Source organism: Talpa occidentalis, unplaced genomic scaffold (genome assembly GCF_014898055.3).
Source record: "Talpa occidentalis isolate TD23 unplaced genomic scaffold, MPIMG_talOcc4v2.1 talOcc4.7, whole genome shotgun sequence".
NCBI classification, from domain to species: Eukaryota; Metazoa; Chordata; class Mammalia; order Eulipotyphla; family Talpidae; genus Talpa; species Talpa occidentalis.
The window spans coordinates 80,579,453-80,602,633 of record NW_023605083.1 but is presented as its reverse complement, the minus strand read 5'-3'; the positions used below and the strand labels follow the sequence as shown (position 1 = coordinate 80,602,633).

At 37.5% G+C, this 23,181-nt stretch overlaps 1 protein-coding gene across 5 annotated transcripts in view; it reads right to left on the bottom strand.

Annotated features, from left to right (window-relative positions):
- Window positions 1-23,181, bottom strand: part of MYO1D (myosin ID) — a 342,372-nt gene that overhangs the window by 177,825 nt on the left and 141,366 nt on the right. For all 5 annotated transcript variants that reach the window (XM_037494454.2, XM_037494457.2, XM_037494456.2 and 2 more), the window contains exons 15-16: window positions 13,500-13,666; window positions 10,906-11,113 (exon numbers count right to left, since the gene is read on the bottom strand). In XM_037494454.2, the coding sequence (XP_037350351.2) occupies window positions 10,906-11,113; window positions 13,500-13,666 (375 nt within the window). The remainder of the gene's footprint in view (window positions 1-10,905; window positions 11,114-13,499; window positions 13,667-23,181) is intronic.

The window sequence follows — 23,181 nt, the reverse complement described above, 5'->3', positions numbered from 1 at the left end:
GTTTATGAAATACAGATTAAGACTGTCCTATAAATGCATTTTTGAGTAAAATCTTAATCCAACAGAGTGGTTCTCAAACTTCCCCACCCTTTCTTCTCAGATATCTTTTTTTCCCCAGCTTAGGTAGCTGCCTCCCTTCTCCAAGCCCACCTGGTAGACATTACCTCCCCCAGAACCCCAAATTTGCTCCCTCTCACCTGTCTGAGTGCTAACACATCCCCCCCTGACTGGGTTGTCAGCTTCTTCCAGGTAGAATCTTGTCTTATTCATTTTTACGTCCCTATTTATAATGAATGAGCAAGTCCCCAATGAGTACTCATTTAAGATGGCATATAAGCACCCTTCTCTCCTACACAACATTAGAATGGACACGTGCTACACATTTCTCCTCACTGAACACTGAAAAGACATAGTCAATGGCCATCATCTGAAGAAAGACACATTCCATTTATTTCTTTCAAAACTCAGTCAAGGTTAAGTTCCATATTTTTAACTATAAATACCCCCCCCTCCATAAAGCACTGTATGGGCTGGCATTGGGGGCAACTGTTTTTATCAATGTAGCAATGCCCCGCTCACCCCTTTTTACAGCTCAGTTTATGCTTTGTCAGTAGTCATCCAAACACACCTTTCCCGACCTATTCATGGCTCAAAGGTCACTGTTACCAAGACAAATAAAAAACTTTTCTCAAATAATTATATTAAATTAAAAACCAAAATTAACAGGCAACTATAAATCAGAGACATTCTGCAGGGAGAGGGAGGAAGAGGGATCAAAATGGGAGGAAAGAGCACAAGGGATTGTGGTGATGGTGCGCGGGTGAACTAGTAGTGGTAATTTTACAGGGACTACACTTGACAGGAGAAAGCATACATTGTACTAAAAGGAAGAATGATGTAAAATATATACAAATATTAAAAAATAGCCTCTTCTCCTGGAACATATATATTCAATAAAAAACTGAGCCACTGGGCCTCCCTGGCAGTGCAAGGGGTTAAGCACAGCACTGTGAAGCTATCCGCAGTCTCTGAAGCACGAGTTCAATCCCCTGCCCAGTCAGGGAGCTGACCCACATGGCACAGCAGACCTCTCCTGTCTCGCCCGTTGCTCCCCTCAGCAGTGTATTTCAGTGGATCCACCTGTTCTGCTCTCCACTCTGTCTCTAGCGAATCCTCTCACCCCCTGCACCTCTGGCCTGTACCCCAGTTCTTGTATGCATAAATAGATCTTTGAAAAAATTGAGCCATTGATCAATTTTTATTATTGTACATCTGTCAAAAAGCTGAGTCATATTATCAACACCGGTGTTGTGTTGTGGTAAAAATATATCTTAGTGCACACACTCATAGTAAGTCATTCTAAATGTCTACCAAGGTCATTTTAATAAAGGAATTCTGCCAAATCTCTAAGCAGGGAGCCACCATCATTTTTGTGGCTGGTTTTATAAGTTTTTCTCCAATAGTGTCAGTTATACTTGTTTTTCCTCTAACTAGTGTGTTTTGAATGATGCCACTGTAGTAAAAGTGAATAGTGGCAAAAGATGGCTGGGATTGGGTAAGAATTATAGTCCTGGGACCAACAACTGAGTGACCTCCAACAAGTTACTAAGCTACTCAGTGGCTCCAGTTTCCTTTCCTATGAAATTAAAATAATAGACATGTAAAGACTTACTTTATATAGATATGAATGCTTGTCACTCAGTAAAGAGTATTAACAGTTGGTCTGCTTAACTTTAAGGGAAAAAGTAATAGATTTGGTATGATGTTTGTTTTGCTTTTAGACTGAGAAATAAAACACTGGATTGGTTTCCTGAAGAAGTCAGTGAACTTCGTTTGAACAGGATATGAAGACCCCAAGGCTTCACACCACTACTTGACAGAGTTTCACAATAAGCAATACATCAGGGAACAGGAAATGAATAACTAAACTAATAAAATCCAGTTTTCAGCTAATGATTCTATTCACACATTTTCTTTGGTTGATTTGTAAAATTATTATACACAGGTCTATAATAACCTTTGGGACAACTTATAATTAGTAGTTAGGATATTATTCTTAGTTTCAGAATCTTCTGTTCTCACTGTATGTTTATGCTTTCATGAGCCACTGTTAGTCCTCAAGATATTTCTTGTGCCCTTGGGACTATAAGACAACCCAACAACAAGAATGTGAAATTCAAACTTAACAAATAAGTACAAGAACACACAAAAATGTTAGGTTATATTGTTAATTAGGATAAGCCAACCAGGGTGGTCCTTGTGATACATGAGTTGCCTTTAAACATACAGTTTTTAAGGATGAAATGATATGTCATTGAAAATCCTAATTAATATGATTAAAGACTAGTGTTTCATTCTCAAAGGAGCCTTAGCTTCAGAGGTGACAGGAGTGCCCTGGCTCCCATCTCTAACCATCTGTGAAAGACATTTCGAAGTCGACTAGGAACGATAAACACCACTGTGCTCACGTAATTAAGGAATTATTATGAATTTATATGGTATGATAATAGTATACTAAAGTTCTTATCTGTAGAGCTTACACTGGTGTGTAAGAGTGACATGATAAGACAACTGGGATTTCCTTTTAAAAACACTAAGCAAAACAAGCTGAATAAAACACAAATGTGGAAGAGCATGAGGTGCATAGTAGATAAAATAAGAAAGGGTAAAACCCAACTGTTCAAGCTGGGGAATGGGAAAAGAGAGACTCATTATTTGAATCTTTTTACTTTTGTGAATATTTTCAATTTTTCTCACTAAAAATATCAAAGAAGAAAATACACCTTCTTTCAAGTTATACTAAAGCAATGACTGTATGCTAGGCTCCCACAAGTCAATAAATTCTAGAAACTAGAAACAGTACATTTAACACTCCATGCTCATCATGAAATAAAAGTAAAAATTAGAAAATGAAAAACTTACACACAAAACATGTATCACTTGGATATGACTAAAAATTTTACTACACCATGCCCACACCACCAAAGTACAACATATCTCTGAAGAGATGTGACCCTATACCCCTAAGTTAGACAGTGTTGTAAACTGCTATCTCAATAAAATTATACAATTTTATTTAAAACTTTTTTTTAAAGAGATTTATTTTTGATTTATTTATACAAGCGGTGGGTACAGTCAGAAGCGCGGGAGGGTGAGAGAATTCACCAGAGCCAGAGCGGGGAGCAGAGCAGGCAGAAGGACCAAAGCACAACTGCTGAGGGGAACAGCAGGCGGCAGGAGAGGTCTGCGTGCCATGTGGGACCCTCCTCCAGTGGCCAGGCAGCAGCCGGGGTGGCCAGGGAGCAGCCGGGGATCGAACCGGCGCTGCAGAGGCTGCGGGCAGCTTCGCAACCCAGTGCTCAACCACTGCGCCACCGAGGAGGCCCTATTTAAAACTTTTTAAAACAACTTATTTGGAAAGAGGAGCTATAAACAAAAAATAAATGATTATGTGTCAGATGCTATCAGTACAGTAAAAGTAATTCTCAGACTAAATTCCATAGTCCATTATTAATAAATGTGAAAGATAAAAAGGTAAGAAGCACCAACTCCACAAATTGGAAAAAAGGTAAACTCCTGCTCACTTTGGCTTTTTAAATTCAAAAAAAAGGGATTAGTAAAGATAAAAAAAATCAATTAGAAATAAGAAAATGGTGGCGTTAATAAAGTTAATAAAGTTGGTTATTTGAAAAAAAAAATTCATCAACTAAAGTTGATTACAGACAAGAGTGTGAGTACAAATCAAACTCACCAAATTAAGAGGGAATGACAATACAAAGGAAATGAAAAGTATAAGTGATTATTCGATTCTATTCAATCAAATTTGAGAATCTGATGATTTTCTAGGAAAATGTAAATTACCAAAAACTGATCCCACAAAAGATAGAAATAAAAACAGCCCAATTACACATAAAGAACTATATCTAAACACGGCCCCTTTTCAGGTGTCTTCAGAGGGAAATTTAACCTGAACAGATTAACACTATTACTAGTTAGGGTGTTCTAAAATATGGAAAAAGGAAATGCATTCATGTTGTGTTGCTGAGGCAACACATAATTTTCATAGTGAAGTGATTTGCATCTGTATTGATAGCTCAAAGAGAAATAAATTTCTATGGGAATCTTGATACTTGCCAAAAAATAATTCAATTTAGTTCAACATCTATTCTTGATTTGAAAGTACTCTCAGCTCCACTGGAATAGATGAGTACCTGCTTAAAATGCTCAGATGCATCCATCTTGGTCAGTATCACGCATAAATGAAATCACTAAAAGCAACCCATTAAATTCAGAACATTTCAAGGATGTCCAATATCACTACTCCAGGAAATTGCAATTGAGATTACACAACAGTGAGTCTCCCTCCTATAATGGAGAGTCCCGGGAGAAGTACAGTTAATTCTGGTATAAGAACAGAAAGACATTTTCCCATGAGCCATGTCAAAAGGACAATGGATCTTACATACTTCTGTTTGCCAAATGTTATACATGATTCACTGATTAAATCAGGTAGCCCTATTTTAAAAATGATATTCTTACAATATCAATTGATGGTACAATGTCAAATATTTATTTTTTTGAATTAAAGAAGAAAGCATCACTGTCTTATAATTCCATCTTGAACTCCTTATAAAATTAGAAATAATCCCATATACTTTTAGCACACACGTTTGAATATTTTCATTCACTAGCTTGAGGTCTTTCCTTCCTTCCTCAGTTTTCTTTTTTTCAGTTTTTCTCTCCTCCATCTTTCCCATACTCTCTTCTCCATTTGTTCTCCCCTATCCACCAATTTTGCTATGACTTAATAAACCACGTTGCTATGACTTAATAAACCAGTCAGGAAGCTGTCACACCAGCAACAATAAAATCCTGGAGCCAACTGGCCCTAGGAAGCCAGTGGATCTGATGAAAACTGAAACAAGAGGCTTCTCTACTTCCTGTATAAACAGGACCACAGTCTCATGTCATTTCCAGCTTGGCTGTGGATGCCACAGCTCGTGGAGGCAGGACTGCTACAAGCAGGGAGTCCCACTTGGAATTCAAATAAAAAGCAGAAAAGTCAGGGAATGGAGTATGGAGCAGATCAGGGCTAGCACAAATTAATTTCCAATGGGTTAGCAGCTCTTGCTGCTGTAGAATTCATGAGTTCTAACTGTGATCCCAGGTTATTTTACGAACAATATCTATGCTTAGCAGACTGCAGTATGTAACATGGGAAGGCTCTCAACCTTTTAACTACACTGTGGGACACTGGAAAGGCTAAACCCATTCCTAGAAGCTATGCGATCTGAAATGTTCCAAGTAAAGATAAAGGTCTTTGTCTACAATTACAGGTACTCCTTAAGAAAGGGACAATTCCCCTAATAAAGAGACAATTCACTAAGGCATCTACTAGTCATACAGGTAAGTCAAGAAAGTTACCCTTCAAATTTACCAACGTATTCCAAATGTGTTAATGGTCACACAAGAGAGAAACTTCCTCAATACTTTTCCATCTCCCCTTAAGAATTCATCTTTAATATTCACCTTATATGACAATTTTGATGTTGATCTATGATTCCCCAGAATGAGAATATAGGTTTCAAACTCTACAGGCACCAAAAAATAAGATCCTCTTCCAAAACAACAAAATACTTTAAAGTAAATGGGTAGGGAATAGTAGAGAATCGCGAACCTTTCTAATTCACTCGGTACACTATTTTCATTAAACAACTACTAACTGTTAACTGCTAGTTAACAGTTAAAACTGGTCTCTTTTGGATTTCCCCAACCAAGCAACAAATAAGTGTCTTATTTTCTGGAAAGGAATTAATGATACACAGAAGATGAATTATAAGAAATCTGAAACCAGAAAAGTCCAGGTTAAAGAACAAAAAAAAAAAAGCTCAAATAACAAAATCCACTTGGAAAGGTCTGCCTCACCAGACACTCAGCAACGAGTATGTGCTGCGGAACTGACTTGATCAGTTCCCAGTGCCTCCTTGCTTAATGCCGTCATTCTGAAAATTTTAGTTTCTTCCAAGCTGTCTAGAAATACCATCTTATTTGATTTCGCGTGTGAATGTGATGTAAGGAACACATACACAGACTCAAAGGGAGAGGGTGTGTAGGTAAGAGAAGCAATGTATATTGTGAAAGAAGAGTAGAATGATTTTAAAAAATCTCACTGTTACACTGAGTCATTTCTTTTAATTTAATGATGATAAGAAGTATATACTACAACTTTGAGAAAATGCTTTTTCCAACATTTTGGCAAAGCACTCAGGTTTAAGTCTTTCAGAAAGGGTGTTTATAAGGTGAAATATTGAGATTTTCAGTGAGATAAGCTCTTTCATGCACTAGCTGGTAGAAACATAAATTGGTGCAATCTTTCTGAAAGCCACTTATTAATAGAAATAAAATCTTTAAAGTGTGTATCTTTTAAATCAATAATTTCATGTCTGAGAATTTACACAAAGAAAATAGTCAAGTTTGTTTAATAATAGCTAACATTTATTGAATACTGCATCAGGTCTTTAAGTAAACAGATGCCACCACAATGGGAGTGCAAGAGTGAAAAACTGGAAATAACTTAAATGTTCTATATGAACAGACTGAATGGGGAAAGTCTAACATATCACGGATGAAGTTAGCTATTGTAAATATGCAAGTAAGTGTTTACATGTGTAACATAACAAAAATGTATTACACAACTTACTTTTATATTTAATGTAAAATTATACTTTAAATTAAAAATTATACATATTTCTTTTTCTTTTTTTAAAAAGATTTATTTATTTATTTGTGCATACAAGAACTGGGGTACAGGACAGAGGTGTGGGGGGGTGAGAGGATTCACCAGAGACAGAGTGGGAAGCAGAACAGGCAGATCTACTGAAATACACTGCTGAGGGGAGCAGCGGACAAGACAGGAGGGGTCTGCTGTGCCATGTGGGTCACCTCCCTGGCCGGGGATCAAACTCATGCTGCAGTGGCTGTGGATAAATTCATAGTGCTGAGACTTAACTCCTTGTGCCACCAGGGAGGCCCCTGTTTTATTTTTCTACATGATTTTATACTGCTATTTTTATGTGCCATAAAATCCATGGAATAGCCTTTGAAATCTAGATGGTTATTTCTAAAAAATGGTATGTCTGTTCATTTCAAAAGTCTCCTAAAATATCAAGCATATGACTAAGAATATGAAAAAAAATCCAGATGCACTAAAGAGATCACCTATAATGCTTAGGTAGTTAATGGTATAGATGGTGGCAGTGGAGATAACTTTTTTTTTTAAAGATTTATTTATTCATGCATACAAGAACTGGGGTACAGGCCAGAGGTGTGGGGGTGAGAGTGTTCGCCAGAGACAGAGTGGGGAACAGAACAGGAGGACTGACTGAAATACACCACTGAGGGGAGCAGTGGACAAGTCAAGAGAGGTTTGCTGTGCCATGTGGGTAGCCCCCTGGCTGGGGATTGAACTTGTGATACAGTAGATGCAGACAGCTTCATAGGTTGCGTCTTAATCCCTTGCACCACCAAGGAGGCCCGAGAATAACTTTTTTTTAGGAATCAGGAAATCAACACGAGTTTATATCTCATTGGCAGTCTTTGTGATTACGCAATTTATTCCTTTAAAACAATAAATTTTTCAGGGTATTTTAAGGGTATTTTTAGTCAATACCCTTAATTCTGCTTCACCAGCTTACCATTGCACTGCTCTGAAGGCCCAAGAAAACTAAGAGACTACACAGTCAGGTCCTCACATCTGACTGGTTAAACACCATTAGGATATACATTAGGATGAACACAGTGTGATACTGGCATAGGAATTAACTGTAGAATAAAGTAGTGGGTCCTGAAATAGATTCAAGTATATATAGAAATGTAATATGAGACAAAAAGAATTTCCATTTCATGGAACAAAGGAGGAAGTTTTATATAAACAGAATAGTTGGTTATTTACCTGGAACAAGACAGAACTGAACCTCTATATTAAACCATATTTAATAAATCCTAGATTATAATATTTAAAAAGAAAACCAAAGCTATAAAAAAAAGGACAAGACATAGTTTGTTAAGTGAAAAATTTCAGGTGATTTTCCTTGGGTTCTCTTCACAGTTTTCTGTATGGTTTGAATTTGTTTTTGCAACTAGCATGCTTTAATTATATAATTAGAGAAAAAGATAAAAGCTTTTTATTTTAAAAGGAAATTAAAACCAACAGTTGGAGAATCTTATTTAAAATAGCATCTCCTATTCCCATGCCTATGCTTCTGCTAACTTCCCCTTAGATTCCTGAAATTCCTTTCAGGAATAGAAGAAGTGAAATAGAAGAAGAGAAAACACCTGTCACATGGAAGGTTAGGTGACTGATGGCTGATTCCCAGAAGCTGACAGAAGTGTCCACTAATTTTATGGTCTGTGGAGTTGGTCATAACCTATAGACCATCTATGTCTCAACCTAGAATGGTCTAGTGAAGAACATAACCTGTAGACCATATATGTCACAGCCTAGAATGGTCTAGTTAAGAATTGGGAGGAAGATCCTTATTTTCTCTACCTCACTGCCTTATGGCTAAGAAATAAAAAGAGCTATATTACACAGCATACTGGCCAGTTTTTCTCCATGCATGGGTGATGGCTTTTGAAACAGCCATCATTTCTCTTTCAGAATCTCTCTTCTCTAGGTAGAAGTGGCAATTTCTTACCAGAAAGAAAGCAGAAGTGCTATAGAGAGGATAGAGAAAGGAAGAGCTGTGGATACCTGGAAATTTAACTTTTTATGTCCAAACTGGGCTATGGGGCTGGGAGAAGTGGGGTGGGCCCAGTCTTCGGCTCACAAAACGATAAATCACTAAATTCTGTGGACTCTGACCACTGAGAAAATTGTAAGAGGAGGATTCCACCAGCCACCAAAAGGGCAGAAAGTGAGTTCAGAGCAAGGTGATCACACTGTTGATTACCTATACTGGGAAACTTTTGAGAGTGAAGATTACAGCTAACAAAAGTCATGAGCCAGGCCTGGAAACACAGAAGCCAAACCCTGAACCTGAGTCAATCTCTCAGACACTCACACACACACACACACACTCTCTCTCTCTCAAAAGAAAGGATTTGAATATACAGAAGAACAGATACATGACAATCATTTACTGTGGCAGACAGAAAACAGAGCTCCCAATTGCGATTTACAAGCAAAATGAATGGAGTAAAAGCAATATATAAGGAAAAAAAAATTAACAGAAGACAACTGTTTTAGGAAGAAACACAATTTTGTACTCCAGCCCAGACATTTTTCTGAGTTTCAGGCAAAATCAATAAAGCAACCAACACTTAGGAACAGGAACGAAAGAAAACTTTCATTATTTGCACATGGTATAATCATTTACCCAGAAACAGTAATAGATTCAACAAATATGAATTAAGAAAGGCTTCACTCTGAGTACAGATAAATCAACATAAGCCAATATTCTCTGTACCAGCACTATCATGAAGAAAATATCATAAAACTTCATAACAGCAACAAAATTAGTAATATATGTAGGAATTAACCATGAATCCCTAAAATCTAAGGGTCAATGAAGATTTAAATTTACTTATTTTATATTCTTTTTTTTTAAACATTTCTTTTTTTTTCAGATTTATTTATTTTATTTACACAAGCACTGGGTACAGTCAGAAGCGTGGGAGGGTGAGAGAATTCACCAAAGCAGAGTGGGGAACAGAACAGGCAGACTGATGAAATACACTGCTGAGGGGAGCAGCAGGCGAGGTAGGAGAGGTCTGTCGCGCCATGTGGGACCCTTGCCGGCAGCCGGGGATCAAACCGGTGCTGCAGAGGCTGCGGGCAGCTTCGCAGCCCAGTGCTCAACCGCTGCGCCACCAGGGGAGGCCCTTATTTTATATTCTTAAGATGATTTAATAAAATGAAATTAATCTTTCAAATTAACCTGGATTCAATGCAATTCTAATAAAAATTATTGTTGAATTTGATCAACTCAATAAGCACATTAAAATTTATATTGTAGAATAAAGTGTGACTTATAGGTTAATCAACCTTAATAAGACATATTACAATAAAAGCTGTGTAGCATTAGCGCAAAATCAGACAGACATAAAAATGGAACAGAGAAGACTACTTAGACTGAACACACACAGAGGAATTTAATATGATAAAAATGGCACCACAAATCAATGGAAAAAGAACAGGTAGTTTAGTAGATGGCACTGAGAAAATTCAACATACAGAAGAAAATCAAACTGGGTTCCTATATAAAACCACATACAGAGATGGAGTCTAAATGGATTAAAGAACTAAATGTGAAAGGAAAAACTACCCAGGATATTATCTTTGTGACCCAGTGATGAAGTAAGCCCTTTTAAATATAAAGGACAAAATATATGGCAAAAATTGATGAATTTGATTATGTCAAAATTAAGAATTCTCTTCAACAGAGCATATTATGGACAAAGTTTAGTAGAATGTCTGCAGAGAGAGAGTGTGCGTATGTGTGTGTCTAAAATGGATAAAAGATTAATGTCTAAAATAGACTGGGGAAATTCATTAAGCCCACACCTCAGTTGGGAAGGATGGGTAAGAGAGGTGGTTTCAAACATGTTGGCAAAACTTTTGAATTACAAGATCAAAAACAGTATGCACATAAGCTGCATTGGAAAAATTTAGTTACCTACAAGAGACCAAAAGGGGCTGATTCGGACATCACCCTAATTCTGAGTTTTGTGGATTAAATAATTTTGAGCTCAGGCAGTCAAATGAGTTTTCTGTGTATGAAGGCAACAGAAAACATTCTAAGAAATACATAGGTACATAAAACTTTCTGATGAAAGAAAATATTCGGAAAAATTTTAAAAGCATAAAAGCAAGACCTTATCCTTGTACAGGAAATATAAAATTACCTTTTGTAGAAAGAGGACGATCCTTACAAGCATCTGGGCACGTTGTTCTTCCAAAGTAAACAACGTTCGGGGTGTTCGAATGAAAATCTTGGTCTTCCCATAAGCTACGTCATCCTGAAAGCCACAACCTTCTATCAATTTCTTGACAGCCTCTTTGTCTGAAGAGAGGTCATGGTTGGGCCAGGTGAACTCAGAGATCATCTTGTATCTGTGTGAAAAAAGAATAAGGCATAGGTTAGGGGAGAAAAATTGTATGGTTTCAATAGATGCAGAAAAACTATTCAATAAAACTAAAGATGCTTCATAGAAAGGAAACGAAACTTGGTAGTAAATTAGGAATTGAAGGGAATTTCATTAGCCCTATAAGAGACTGATTGTCTGGATGAGACCAGAGTAGAGAGGACTGAAAAGGTGATGAGATTTTCTCCTGAGCATCTTGGTAAACATGGTGTCATTTGCAGAGATAAGGAAGATTAGGTAAGAGAAGTTTGAGAACAAAGCAAAGATGGAATCATGATTTGTTTCTGGGCCATATTGGGTTTGAAATGCTTACTACACATGTAGGAGGAAATCTTAAGTAAGCTATTAGATATACATATGTTGTCTGGGAAGAACTTCAGACTAGAGATAGTGATTTTGGAGTAATTAACATACAGATTATATATAAAGTCTTGGAATTGGATAGAGCAGAGGTGAACCATGTCAGCATGTAGGTTTGTGGTCTGGCATGAAGGAACCAGCAAAGAGAAGAGAAGGAGCAACCAGTGAAATAGAAGAAACACCACAAAAGAGTGTGCCACAGAAGACAAGGAAGTGGCATTTCAAGAAGAAAATGTTGCGGTGCAATCAGGTGATATAAAAGCAGAAGTTCAATCATTAGATTTGGCAAAATAAAGGTCAAAGGTAAAAAGAACTGGGCAGAGTCTGACTTGAATAGGATGGGAAAATGAAGCCGGGATTTGGATGCCTGTAAACAACTCAAGAGTTTATGCTGTGAATGAGAACACAGGAAAATGGAAACAGTAACTGGAGTGGGTTGTGAGGTCAGGAGATACTAGAAGATGCTTATACGCAGGTGGGGATGATTCAGAAGAGAGGGACAAACCAGTGACGCAGGAGGGAGGGAGATAATTATAATAATAACATCCTTGAGAAGTAGGGGTAGAATCCCAAGCACAAGCAGAGGACTTGTCAGCTTTGGATAGGAGCAGGGAAACTTCACCCACAGCCACAGGATAAAGAGAGTATGAGTGCAGATGCAGAAGGACTTGAAGGTCAGATGATGGCAGAGGCGATGTTCCAATCTGTTTCCATTTCCTCAATGAAGTAAAGGTAAGGTTGTGCTTGAGAGTGTCCCTCCTTGCTTATGATCCACCGGCGGTTTTACATAGTGTTTAGCCAATATATGGCTTACAAAGTCTGGTTTATAAAGTGCAACATGATCTGTACACCTCTCTTATCTCATCTCACACCACATCTTGCCACTCAGCATCCTGCATCCTCACTGACTGTGCTTGGTACCTAAAATACCATCCTTATTAATGCCATAGAACCTTTGCCCTGCTGCTCCCTCTGCCTCACCTGCTCTTTTCTTTGATCTTTGTGCGATTGACTCTTCCTGTCATTATCATCTCCTCAGAGACTATGCTGACCAACCAATTAAACTATTTTATGTATTTATTTATTCTGATGTCTGTGGAATCTGCCCTCTAGAACATGGGAAGCATTCAGTAAGTATTTTCAATAAATCAACAGATGGAAATTAGATTTATTCTTATAAGCTCACACTGTCAACCATCCTTATTAACAATAAACAAGAGCAATGCCATTTATTTAGAACTGCTACATTTATTGAATGATTACTATACACTATGTACTATCCTAGGGGCTTTATACATATTAGTTATTTAATCCTCCAGTAACCCTACAAAGCAGTTACTCTCATTACCCCCATTATACACATGAAGAAACTGAGGCATGAAAAGGTTATGTGATCCGCCCAAACTTACAAAGCTAAGAAATGACAAAACCAGGATTCAAATCAGATAGACTAATTTCAGGGCCTCCATATTTAACTACTTAATATTTTATTACTGTTATAATTACTAATATCAGCAATGATAAGTAGCATTAATTGAATATCTTTTATGTGCCAGCCTCTAGGTTTTTTACTTATGTTAATTTAATCAGCTCAACAACAGCTTTATGATACTGGTGTCATTGACTCATTTTACAGATGCAGACACAGAAGAGTCACAGAAGCTAAATTCTGGCCCAAGATCACGCAGCCAATGCATGCATAGCCAGGACTTCAGCCCACATGTGACCCCAAATCCATGTTCTTTCTGCCATAACACAGTGTCCACATTTTCCCTCCACGGAAGGATGAAGTTGTTTCCATAGCCTATAAGCCAAGAATTCTGGAGACTTTTGATTCTGGGAGATTCTTTCAGATTAGCAACTCTTACATATTTCCTCTACTCTTGTTCATTCAGTAAGCTGCCAGACTACTATGTGTGGATGCACTGTCACCCATGTGGAGGATGCACAGTCAGGGGTGTGTTATCAGGTCTCCTTGTTTTGTTCAGTCTCACCTGTGAAGGAACTTCTCATACGACTGGCGGAAGGCAAATCCTGCCCGACGCACCCTCACATTTTCCAGTAGTCCAAGATACTCCACTTGATGCCGGCAGCGTTCATCATCAAAAATCTGTGGGGATTTCTTGTCATTGGGTTTGATGCAACGTACGTAATAGGGTTCCTAAAAAAAAATTAGCAAATGATAAGTTTCACTAGAGAAAAATCCAGGGTCCACAATTACACCACTAACATGCAATTAGTGTTTACTGAGTCAAATTAAGCTGGGTGACTCTAATTTCTCAGGCATATATTTGTGAATAATTATTTTTCCTTTCCCTCCAAGGTTGGAAGTTCTCAGGTAAAATTTTCTTTTATTATATTTTAGGATTCATCAGGAATAATAGAAAGGGGATAGAACTAAGGAGTAAATTACTGAGATATGTAACCATACACAGTTTTTGCATATTTTTGGAAACATGGTAAAAAGTAACTGAAGATGTTACTGCAAAATAAAAAAAAATAAAAACTAAAAATTAACTGAGGAGAATTTAATAAAAAGAGGTAGCAGCTATGGTAAAGATGAACTGTGATGAAGAATGTCAAGATATTAGGTATGCCCCTGGTATATTTTTCACTCCACTCTTTGAATCCAGGTTGGCCTTGTGACTTGCTTTAACCAACAGATTGTGGCAAAGTAATACTGGGTTACCTATTGAGATGCAGCCTTGAGAGGCTCTGTCCTTTTGGAACACTTCTTCCATCTTCTGAAGAAGCCCAGGACTAAGGACTAGATGAAGAAAGAAGTCAGGAAGCCCAGTCATCCTGTTGATGACGTGTGAGTTAGCCATTAGATGACGTGTGAGTTAGCCATTAGACCATCCAGGCCTAGCTCACTACAACCCCTAGGAGAGCCCAGCTGAAACCAGCAGCAGAACTGGCTAGCCAACCCTTAAAATCATGAGAAATAGTAAATTCCTATTATTTAAAGTGCTACATTTTAGGGTGGTTTGTTATGCACTAATAGATAACTGATACTTCTTCCCTATTGTGGAATATATATCCTTGGCTAAGATATTAAGCAGAGGATCTATACTATTATAAAGCACAAGCAGAATGTTAATTAAAAAAATGATGGGTAATCAAATGCTAACTGAGTTTATAATGGTCTTTAAATGGAGCATTTATATGGGGGAGGTTGCAGTTTTCTGTTAAAAAGGACTTATAAATTTAATACAAATGTAATGAAATGGGGGAGTAGGAGGATTCTGTTTATTGAGGATTTTCTACAAGTTTCCTGAGATGAGGGATCTTCACAGCTTGCTAAATAAACTTAAAGAAGTGGTACTGAGCATAGTAAATACTGAAAAGCTCCTAGATTTTTCTGGATGCCTCGTGCTGGTATAACAGAACAAGCATTACAAGGATCGGGACACTTGGATCTTGGTAAAGTCTCTCTACGCCGAATGTACTCATTTATGAAAGAGGATATAAGGGCTTTTACTTTAGTAATAACAGACTAAGTAACTAACAAGGATATCCAGGTGACATTTAGAATAGGCAAAAACCAACCAACCAACCAACCAACCCAAACACAAAGTATTAGTTTAAAGATTTGGCGTGCTAAAAAGATGGGGAATTACAGGGTAGGAATCCAGAAGAAAGAAGCCACAGAGCACAGCCCAGGTTCGAGACCACCTTTTCCTAAGGAAATTTGCCAATCTAGAAGAGGTAGATGGGATTTGAGTAATGACAGCCTTGTGGAGCTAGGGACAGGGACTGGAGGCCAGAGCTTGACAAAAATAAAGTACTGGGTAAGCGTCCCTCACTCTGGGTTAAGATCCAAAAAGGCTGCCATAGTAATAAGGGAATCAGAAGTAGACTGTCCCTCACAGGCACCACAGGTCAGTTTTGAATTATGCATCCCTTGAAATTATAAGTTTATTTAGAACACCAGTGCTCCCAGGTCCTAAAAGAAGTTAAGGGTAAATCTTCCCAGGAGAAAGAACATAATTTTGCAAATATAATGTTTGGAACAAATTAAAAATGAACCAGACATGGGGCCTCCCTGGTGGTGCAAGGGGTTAAGAAGCAACCTATAAAGCAATCCTCAGCCACTGCAGCACGAGTTCGATCCCCTGGGTGGCCAGGGAGCAACCCACATGGCACAGCAGACCTCTCCTGACTCGCCCGCTGCTCCCCTTGGCAGTGTATTTGAGTCAGTCTGCCTGTTCTGGTCCCCACTCTGTCTCTGGTGAATCCTCTCACCATCCACACCTCTGACCTGTATCCCAGTTCTTATATGCATAAATAAGCAAATCTTTAAAAAAAAAATGAACCAGACATATAAAGAGTTAAGAGAATATGAATCAGAAATAGTAACACAACACTTGTTGTTGTTTTACTATTTACTAAAATAAACACACCTGCAGGGGTCCAAGTTCTGGAGTCATCAGAAAGTGATATTTAAATAACCGTTTACCATGCTCAAGATGATAAAAAACAGTATTGAGAATTTTTCAGAGAAGTGGAAATGATTAAAAAAAAAAAAGGAACCAAACCAACAGAAAACCTAGGACAGAAAAATAGAACAACAAATATTATAAGCTCAGGTTATCACTTGAAGAGAAAATAGAAAAAACTGAAGGAAAAAAGTGAACCAGAAGGTAGGTGAGAAGCACAGAGATAGAAAAAGATGAAAAACAAAAGAGGTCAGGAGGAACAGAAGTGACACTGAAAAGGTGAAAAGGTGTAAGGAACTGCAGCCCTGAAGGGGCAGAAGCAATATTTGAACTAATAGCCAAGAACTTTCCAAAACTGATGAACTAAATCATGGTTTATAAGTTAAGGAAGTCTACAAACTCCAGCAGGATAAGAAAAAAATCCACACCTACGTATAGCACAGTAAAACTTCTGAAAATCCAAGAAAAGCAGCTAGAAGTAAAAGAGTGATTACCTTAAGGAACATCAAATAGACTGAAAACTGACTTCTCAAACAAAACAAAAAAAAAACAAAACCAAAACCAAAACCAAAAAACCAAACAAATCCCAAAGAAACCCACATGGAATGCAGAAAACAAAGGAGCTTTATCTCTGAAGTGTGGAAAGGAACTGCAAGTTATAATTTTACTATTCTTCAAGAATGAAAACAGTATGAAATATTTTCAGGTAAACAAGAACAGAATTTATCAACATCAGACCTCTGATATAACAGGGTGAAGTTCCTACAGAAGAAAAATGGTCCAGATGGAAGTGATAATGGGAAGAGGAGAAAAGAAATGACAAATGAACAAATCTAAAGAGACTGCAGTAGCAGTAGTAGTAATGATGATGATGATACTAATAATGTCATCATCTCACTGGCTTAAAATCTATACACATATACATACACAGCCAGTCCTTTCACTCAACACCATTTCATTATAACCTTGGTTAAGAAATAAGGAATCCTGGCTGACACTGAATGAATGAAATGAAGTTATTTGAAAACCTGTTCATTATGTATTGTTTTGCTTAACATCATAGTTTCCAAGAACTTATCAATGACATTGAGGACTTTATATATATATATACACAAATATATGACCAAATTAGCATGTAAGTTGGAAGGAAGGCAAATGGAATTCAAATGTTTTATTGGCTTTGCATTTTCCAGGAAAGATACCAAGTAGTATTAGATTTTTTTTTTCATTTAAATATATTTTTAAAAAATATTTATTTATTTATTTATTTGTTTATTTATTTATTTATTTATTTATTTATACAAGCACTGCATACAGTCAGAAGCACGGGAGGGTGAGAGAATTCACCAGAGCCAGAGCTGGGAGCAGAGCAGGCAGAAGGACCGAAGTACACTGCTGAGGGGAGCAGCGGGTGGCAGGAGAGGTCTGCGCGCCATGTGGGACCCTTCTCCGGTGGCCAGGGAGCAGCCGGGGATCAAACCAGTGCTGCAGAGGCTGCGAGCAGCTTCGCAACCCAGCGCTCAACCACTGCGCCACCGGGGAGGCCCAGTATTAGATTTTTATAATGAAGAAAGATATTGTAATAATTCAAGTAAAACAAGATTAAGATGTAATCTTTCAAAATAATAATAAAGAGAAAAATAAAAATAAAAATGGCAATGCTGAAAGGAGAAGAGGAGAGGAAAAAGCTTCATATTAGGTCCCACTCAACACTCTCACCCAAATGCACACAGCTTACACTCAATATGAGTCGACTCAGAAGGAAAAGAACACGCTTGCCAGTAGACAGTGTAGGATCTTTGCAGTTGTCCACACAGCAATCTGGTGGCAGCTTGGATGTAAGGAAATGAGATCCACATCAGACAGGTATAGAAAGTGCCTTTATTAGAAACCTCATGTTCCACAGATCTCTTAAGACAACCTTGCAGACATAGTTTCCAGGGTCTTGAAAGGGCCATGCCTAATACAGGAGTTACCATACACAAGGAAGTACAAAGAATGCTGTTCCCTGAACAGACACTTGACATTCTCCCATTACAAATACAATTTACCAAAAGGGGTAATTTTTATAAGTGATGCTGTCTAGTAACATATTTCATACACATCCTACCAGCTTAACATGGGAATTGAGCCAGAAATTTAACAAAGGTTAAGCTGTTAAACAGAAGGAACAAAATTTATTTTACCCTTTGCCCACAATAATCTAACATCTGAAAGATGTTAGAAAGGGAAGAAAGTATAATATCAGAATCAAACAGAAAGCACTAATGATCGGTCCATTCAACATGTATTAACTACATTAAAAGTAAATGCACTATATGATTTATTAAAAAGACAAAGATGGTCAGAGTGGATAAAAAACCAAAACTGTGTATCATTTACAAGATATACTTGAAACAAGGATACAGAAAGGATGAAAGTAAAAAAATGGAAGATGATGTAAACCCAAAGAAAAGCTGCTGGAACAATCATATTCATACAACAGACTTGAAGGCAAAAAGCAACACAGAAATAGACATACTTCACAATAAGTGACTCAAACACTGGGGAGAAATAACAGTTCTAACTTGAATAAGCCTCATGAATTCTCAAACAATTTAAAGCAGAAATTGAAGGTAGACAAATGCAGTATCACAGCAGATTTTAACACACCTTTCAGCACTGAACTCACGGTGAACACTGTCAAATAGAGTCAAAGGCAAAAACAAAGAAATTAATAGGAGTGCAGAAAGACTGGACAATGTGATTAGCAAATGTGACCTAATGGACTTTATATAGAGAGAGTATTAATAGCAAATTATTTTTATATATAAACAGAACATATACATAGAGGAAAGTTAATAAACTTCTATAGCCTGAAACCATAGAGTAAATCCTCTGACCACTTGAGATTAAGCTAGAAAACAAGAGCAAAATGATAATTAGAAAATCTTGTATTTTTTGAAATTTAGAAATTTATTTCTAAATGAACCTTAAGTATGAAAGGATATTAGTGTGAATTAGAAAATATTTTTTACCTCAAAAATCTATACAACTGTGCAAGCAAAGTAATCTCAGTAAAATGTATCATTTAAGTAGTATAAGCAGGGCCTCCCCTGGTGGCGCAGCGGTTGAGCGCTGGGTTGCGAAGCTGCCCGCAGCCTCTGCAGCGCCGGTTCGATCCCCGGCTGCTCCCAGGCCACCGGAGGAGGGTCCCACGTGGCGCGCAGACCTCTCCTGCCGCCCGCTGCTCCCCTCAGCAGTGTACTTCGGTCCTTCTGCCTGCTCTGCTCCCAGCTCTGGCTCTGGTGAATTCTCTCACCCTCCCGCACTTCTGACTGTACCCAGTGCTTGTACAAATAAATTAAAAAATAATAAAAAAAAAAAATTATAAAAAAAAAAAAGTAGTATAAGCAACTTTATTGAACAGAAACCAAGTGAAAGGCATTTCACCATTATTGACTATGTAAGGAAGTGGTCATACTGGATTAAATACTTATGACCACCTGAAGGATAGGGGAAGTCCTTTCATCCTGTTGAGCAATGTAAAAATCTTCAGATAAGGAATCAGTGGAAATGCTTTCTCTGTATAAATCAGCATTCTGTCTCAATTTATAAATGCCGCCTCTGCTCTCTTTTATAAATATCCAGACTGACTCAACCTAAGAAATCCTAAATTTGACAAATTATATGTGTCTTACAAAGGTTAGATCACAAAAGTTAGCAGTGATCTTATTCCCTTGCACTTTTAAACCCATCTCTTCCAATATTTTCTGTGAAAAAACATCACTTGTGAAAGTACACCCATCGGGATATGCATTAAGTAAAGACATTGTCTGCAGATATTCATCCACTTAACCTGCTTTGAACACTGTCAAATAGAATGAAAGGCAAATTCAAATTCATTAGTATACTGGTCATCTGTTTCAAGTACTCTATTGGGTCATCAAGCAGTACGTAAAGTTAGAACTCATTCCCTACATTTAAAAGACTTGCCATCTAGGTGAGGAGATAAGACATGCCTTTAAAAATACTGCTTGGACTCTGAAAAAAATAAAGGAGAAATATGGATTTCCACTTCTGCTGATGGAGAATTAGGCAATTCACACCAACCTTCCTGATGAAGTTCCCGCAATAAAAGTGCTATACAAAATATGGGGATTAAATCATGAATGTACTTAAGAGCTAGTAACAGAGGAAGCCAGTAATCAGAGGAAGAGACTAAATTCTGGCCAATGAATCCAGCCTGCAGATCTGCTTCTCCGAGGCTGTGTTGCCCTGGATGAGGCTGTCACCAGACTGAGCATCGCTTCTGTGAACCTTATGAGGCCAGTGGGATGGAAGGGGAGCCAGGGCTTTGGATGCAGCACTGAGCTTTGGTCTGGAACCCTAGATAACTAAACCTGGGAGTTAAAGGTGAATGGAAAATTACTGGGCTTTTCAGCCTCAGCTAATCACTGAGCCACTGCAGGTCCTGCAACTGGATTAAGGTGATCCCAGACTCTTAGGGTTTATCTGATATACCTTTTTCAACTTAAACTTTTAAATTTTCTGTTTTCTATTTATGTGTCATTAATAAATGATGCATATCTGTTTTTTCCCTTTAATCTTTTCTGATAATTTTTGTCCATTTTTATGCTATGTAATGACTAATAAACTTGGATTTATTTCTATTGTCTACTTCCTTTATGTGTATAGTGAGTCTTTACTGTAGACTCATTATTTTCCTTAGAATTTTGTGAAAATCCTTTAAGGTCAGGCATGAAGGTGATTTCCTTAAAAAAATTGTGCTTGTTTCTATTAGACGCCTGGGGACTATACCAGACTGGGATTACTTTAAACAGTTGGCTTGAGTCTTCTCAGGCCACCCACGTAGTGTGAATTTGTATGGCAAACCTTATTGGAACTGTTTTAAGATTATCAATTTTGAAGGGATGATGACCTACTCATCCCACTCCCAGCTTAGTGCCAGGGACCAAGACAGGCAGTTTTCTTTTCAAATAATAAAGGATTATTTCTAGTTCATGCCAGATGTATACCTTTGAAGATGCCTACGTGTGTGTGTAGGTGTGTGTGTGTTCTTTTATTAGACACCCTACTTTCAGGAGACCCTGGGCTTCATTTGAAAGATGCAGCATAGAGTGACCACACTCAAAACTATCTATCTACTTCAATAAATCCCCACAGGGTAAATGGAAGCCTTAGTGCTCTGATTAATTTTCTTTTTACTCAGTTAAATTCTGCCTTCACTTAGCTCCTGGCTGCATCTTCTTTACTTTGTTAGTTCACAGTTACATTCAATAAGTTGATTTTTTATATCTTATCTAACATTTCAGTTGTCCTTATGGGTACTTTGTTTGCTATGTTGCTGGAAAACACATTACTCATCTATATATTTTTTTTAAGATTTTTATTTATACAAGAACAGGGGTACAGGCCAGAGGCATGGGAGGGTGAGAGGATTCACCAGGGACAGAATGGGGAGCAGAATAGGCAGATGGACTGAAGACACTGCTGAGGGGAGCAGCAGGCCAGGCAGGAGAGGTCTGCCACACCATGTGGGTATCTCCCTGGCTGGCTGGGACTTGAACCTGTGCTGCAGAGGCTGGCGGACAGCTTCACAGTGCTGTGCTCAACCTGCTGCGCCACTGGGGAGGCCCTACTCATCTATATATTTTTTTTCTTTTTCTTTTACTTTTTTTTAAGATTTATTTATTTATTTATACAAGCACTGGGTACAGTCAGAAGTGCAGGAGGGTAAGAGAATTCACCAGAGCCACAGCAGGGAGCAGAACAGGCAGAAGGACCGAAATACACTGCTGATGGGTGCAGCGAGTGGCAGGAGAGGTCTGTGTGCCATGTGGGACCCTCGCCATTGGCCGGGGATCGAACTGGCACTGCAGAGGCTGCGGGCTGCTTCACAACTCAGTGCTCAACTGCTGCACCACAGGGGAGGCCCCTCATCTATATTTTTTAAGATCTTGATGTTCCTAGGTGAGACTGAGATCTAATTTTATTTTCTCTTGTTAACTCTGTGTTAAGGAAATGTTAATCTTGCCCTCATAAAATCAGTTGGACAATGGCCATATTTCTTTCCATTCTCCAAAAAACAGTTTGCATATGATAGGGATTATCATTATTTTGAAGATTTTGTAAAACTTTTCTGTAAAACCATCCAGGCTTGATGTCTTTGGCAGAATTGAGGGAAGGCAGACTTCTGATTAGTGAATCAGCATCTTTAAGGTTATTAATTTATTCAGGTTTTCTATTTCTTCTTGAGTTAATTTTAATAACAATTTTTAGAAAATGATCTAAATTTTCAAATTTAATGGCATATAGTTGTTCATAATATGCCGATGCTCTTTAGTCTCTGTAATATAAATGCAGTTGTAGCCCTTCTTTTATTCATTTTTTCTTTTTAAAGGTTAGCTTATTTGATTAATTCTTTGTCTATTACTGCTCATTTTTGCCATTTAAAAATTATTTTCTCAATCTTTAGATTTTCTTGTGTGTTCTTTCTGGCTTCTTGTGTTGAACTTATTAATTCACTTATTTTCAATCTTCCTTGTTTTTTATAACAAGTGTATCATTTTAGCATTATCCTATAAATTGTGATAAATCTTTAGACACATAATTCCAGATATTTTTTGTTGTTATGACTTCTTCAAACTGTGAGAATACTTTATTTTTTAAGTTCCCAAGTACATTTAAGACAAAAAAAGTTTTTTAATGCTGATTTTCATTTTCCTTGCTCTGAGGAAAGAGGATGATGTATCTGTATATGCACTTGTTAAAAAAGTCGAGACTTCCTTTGAGATCTAGTGGTCAATTTTTATAAATGGTCCATGTATACTTGAAAGGTATCTGTACTTCTTATTCCCTGGGTACAGAGTTCTTTTGATCTATTAGATAAGTTTTAATTTGGTTTTTAAAGCTTCTATCTCCTTACTAAGGATTTTGTCTGTTTGATCTGTTTCTGGTAGAACTGGTTTAAAGTCTCCCACTTAAAAAAATAGTCTCCCACTTTGGCTGTGGACTTTTAAAATTTTCCTTCAAAGTTTTTTCAGGTCCCTTTTTTTGTTTTAGAGCATTTATATATAATCATGACTATGTTGTTAGGGACCTGGCTCTAAATGGCTTTTATGTCGGGCATTTTAATTTTTTATTGTGAGTTTATTTATCTGCATTAATACTTTTTTCTTAAATTCTTTGTTATTTCCAACTTATACTGCTTTTAACCAGATTTTTTTAATGTTTT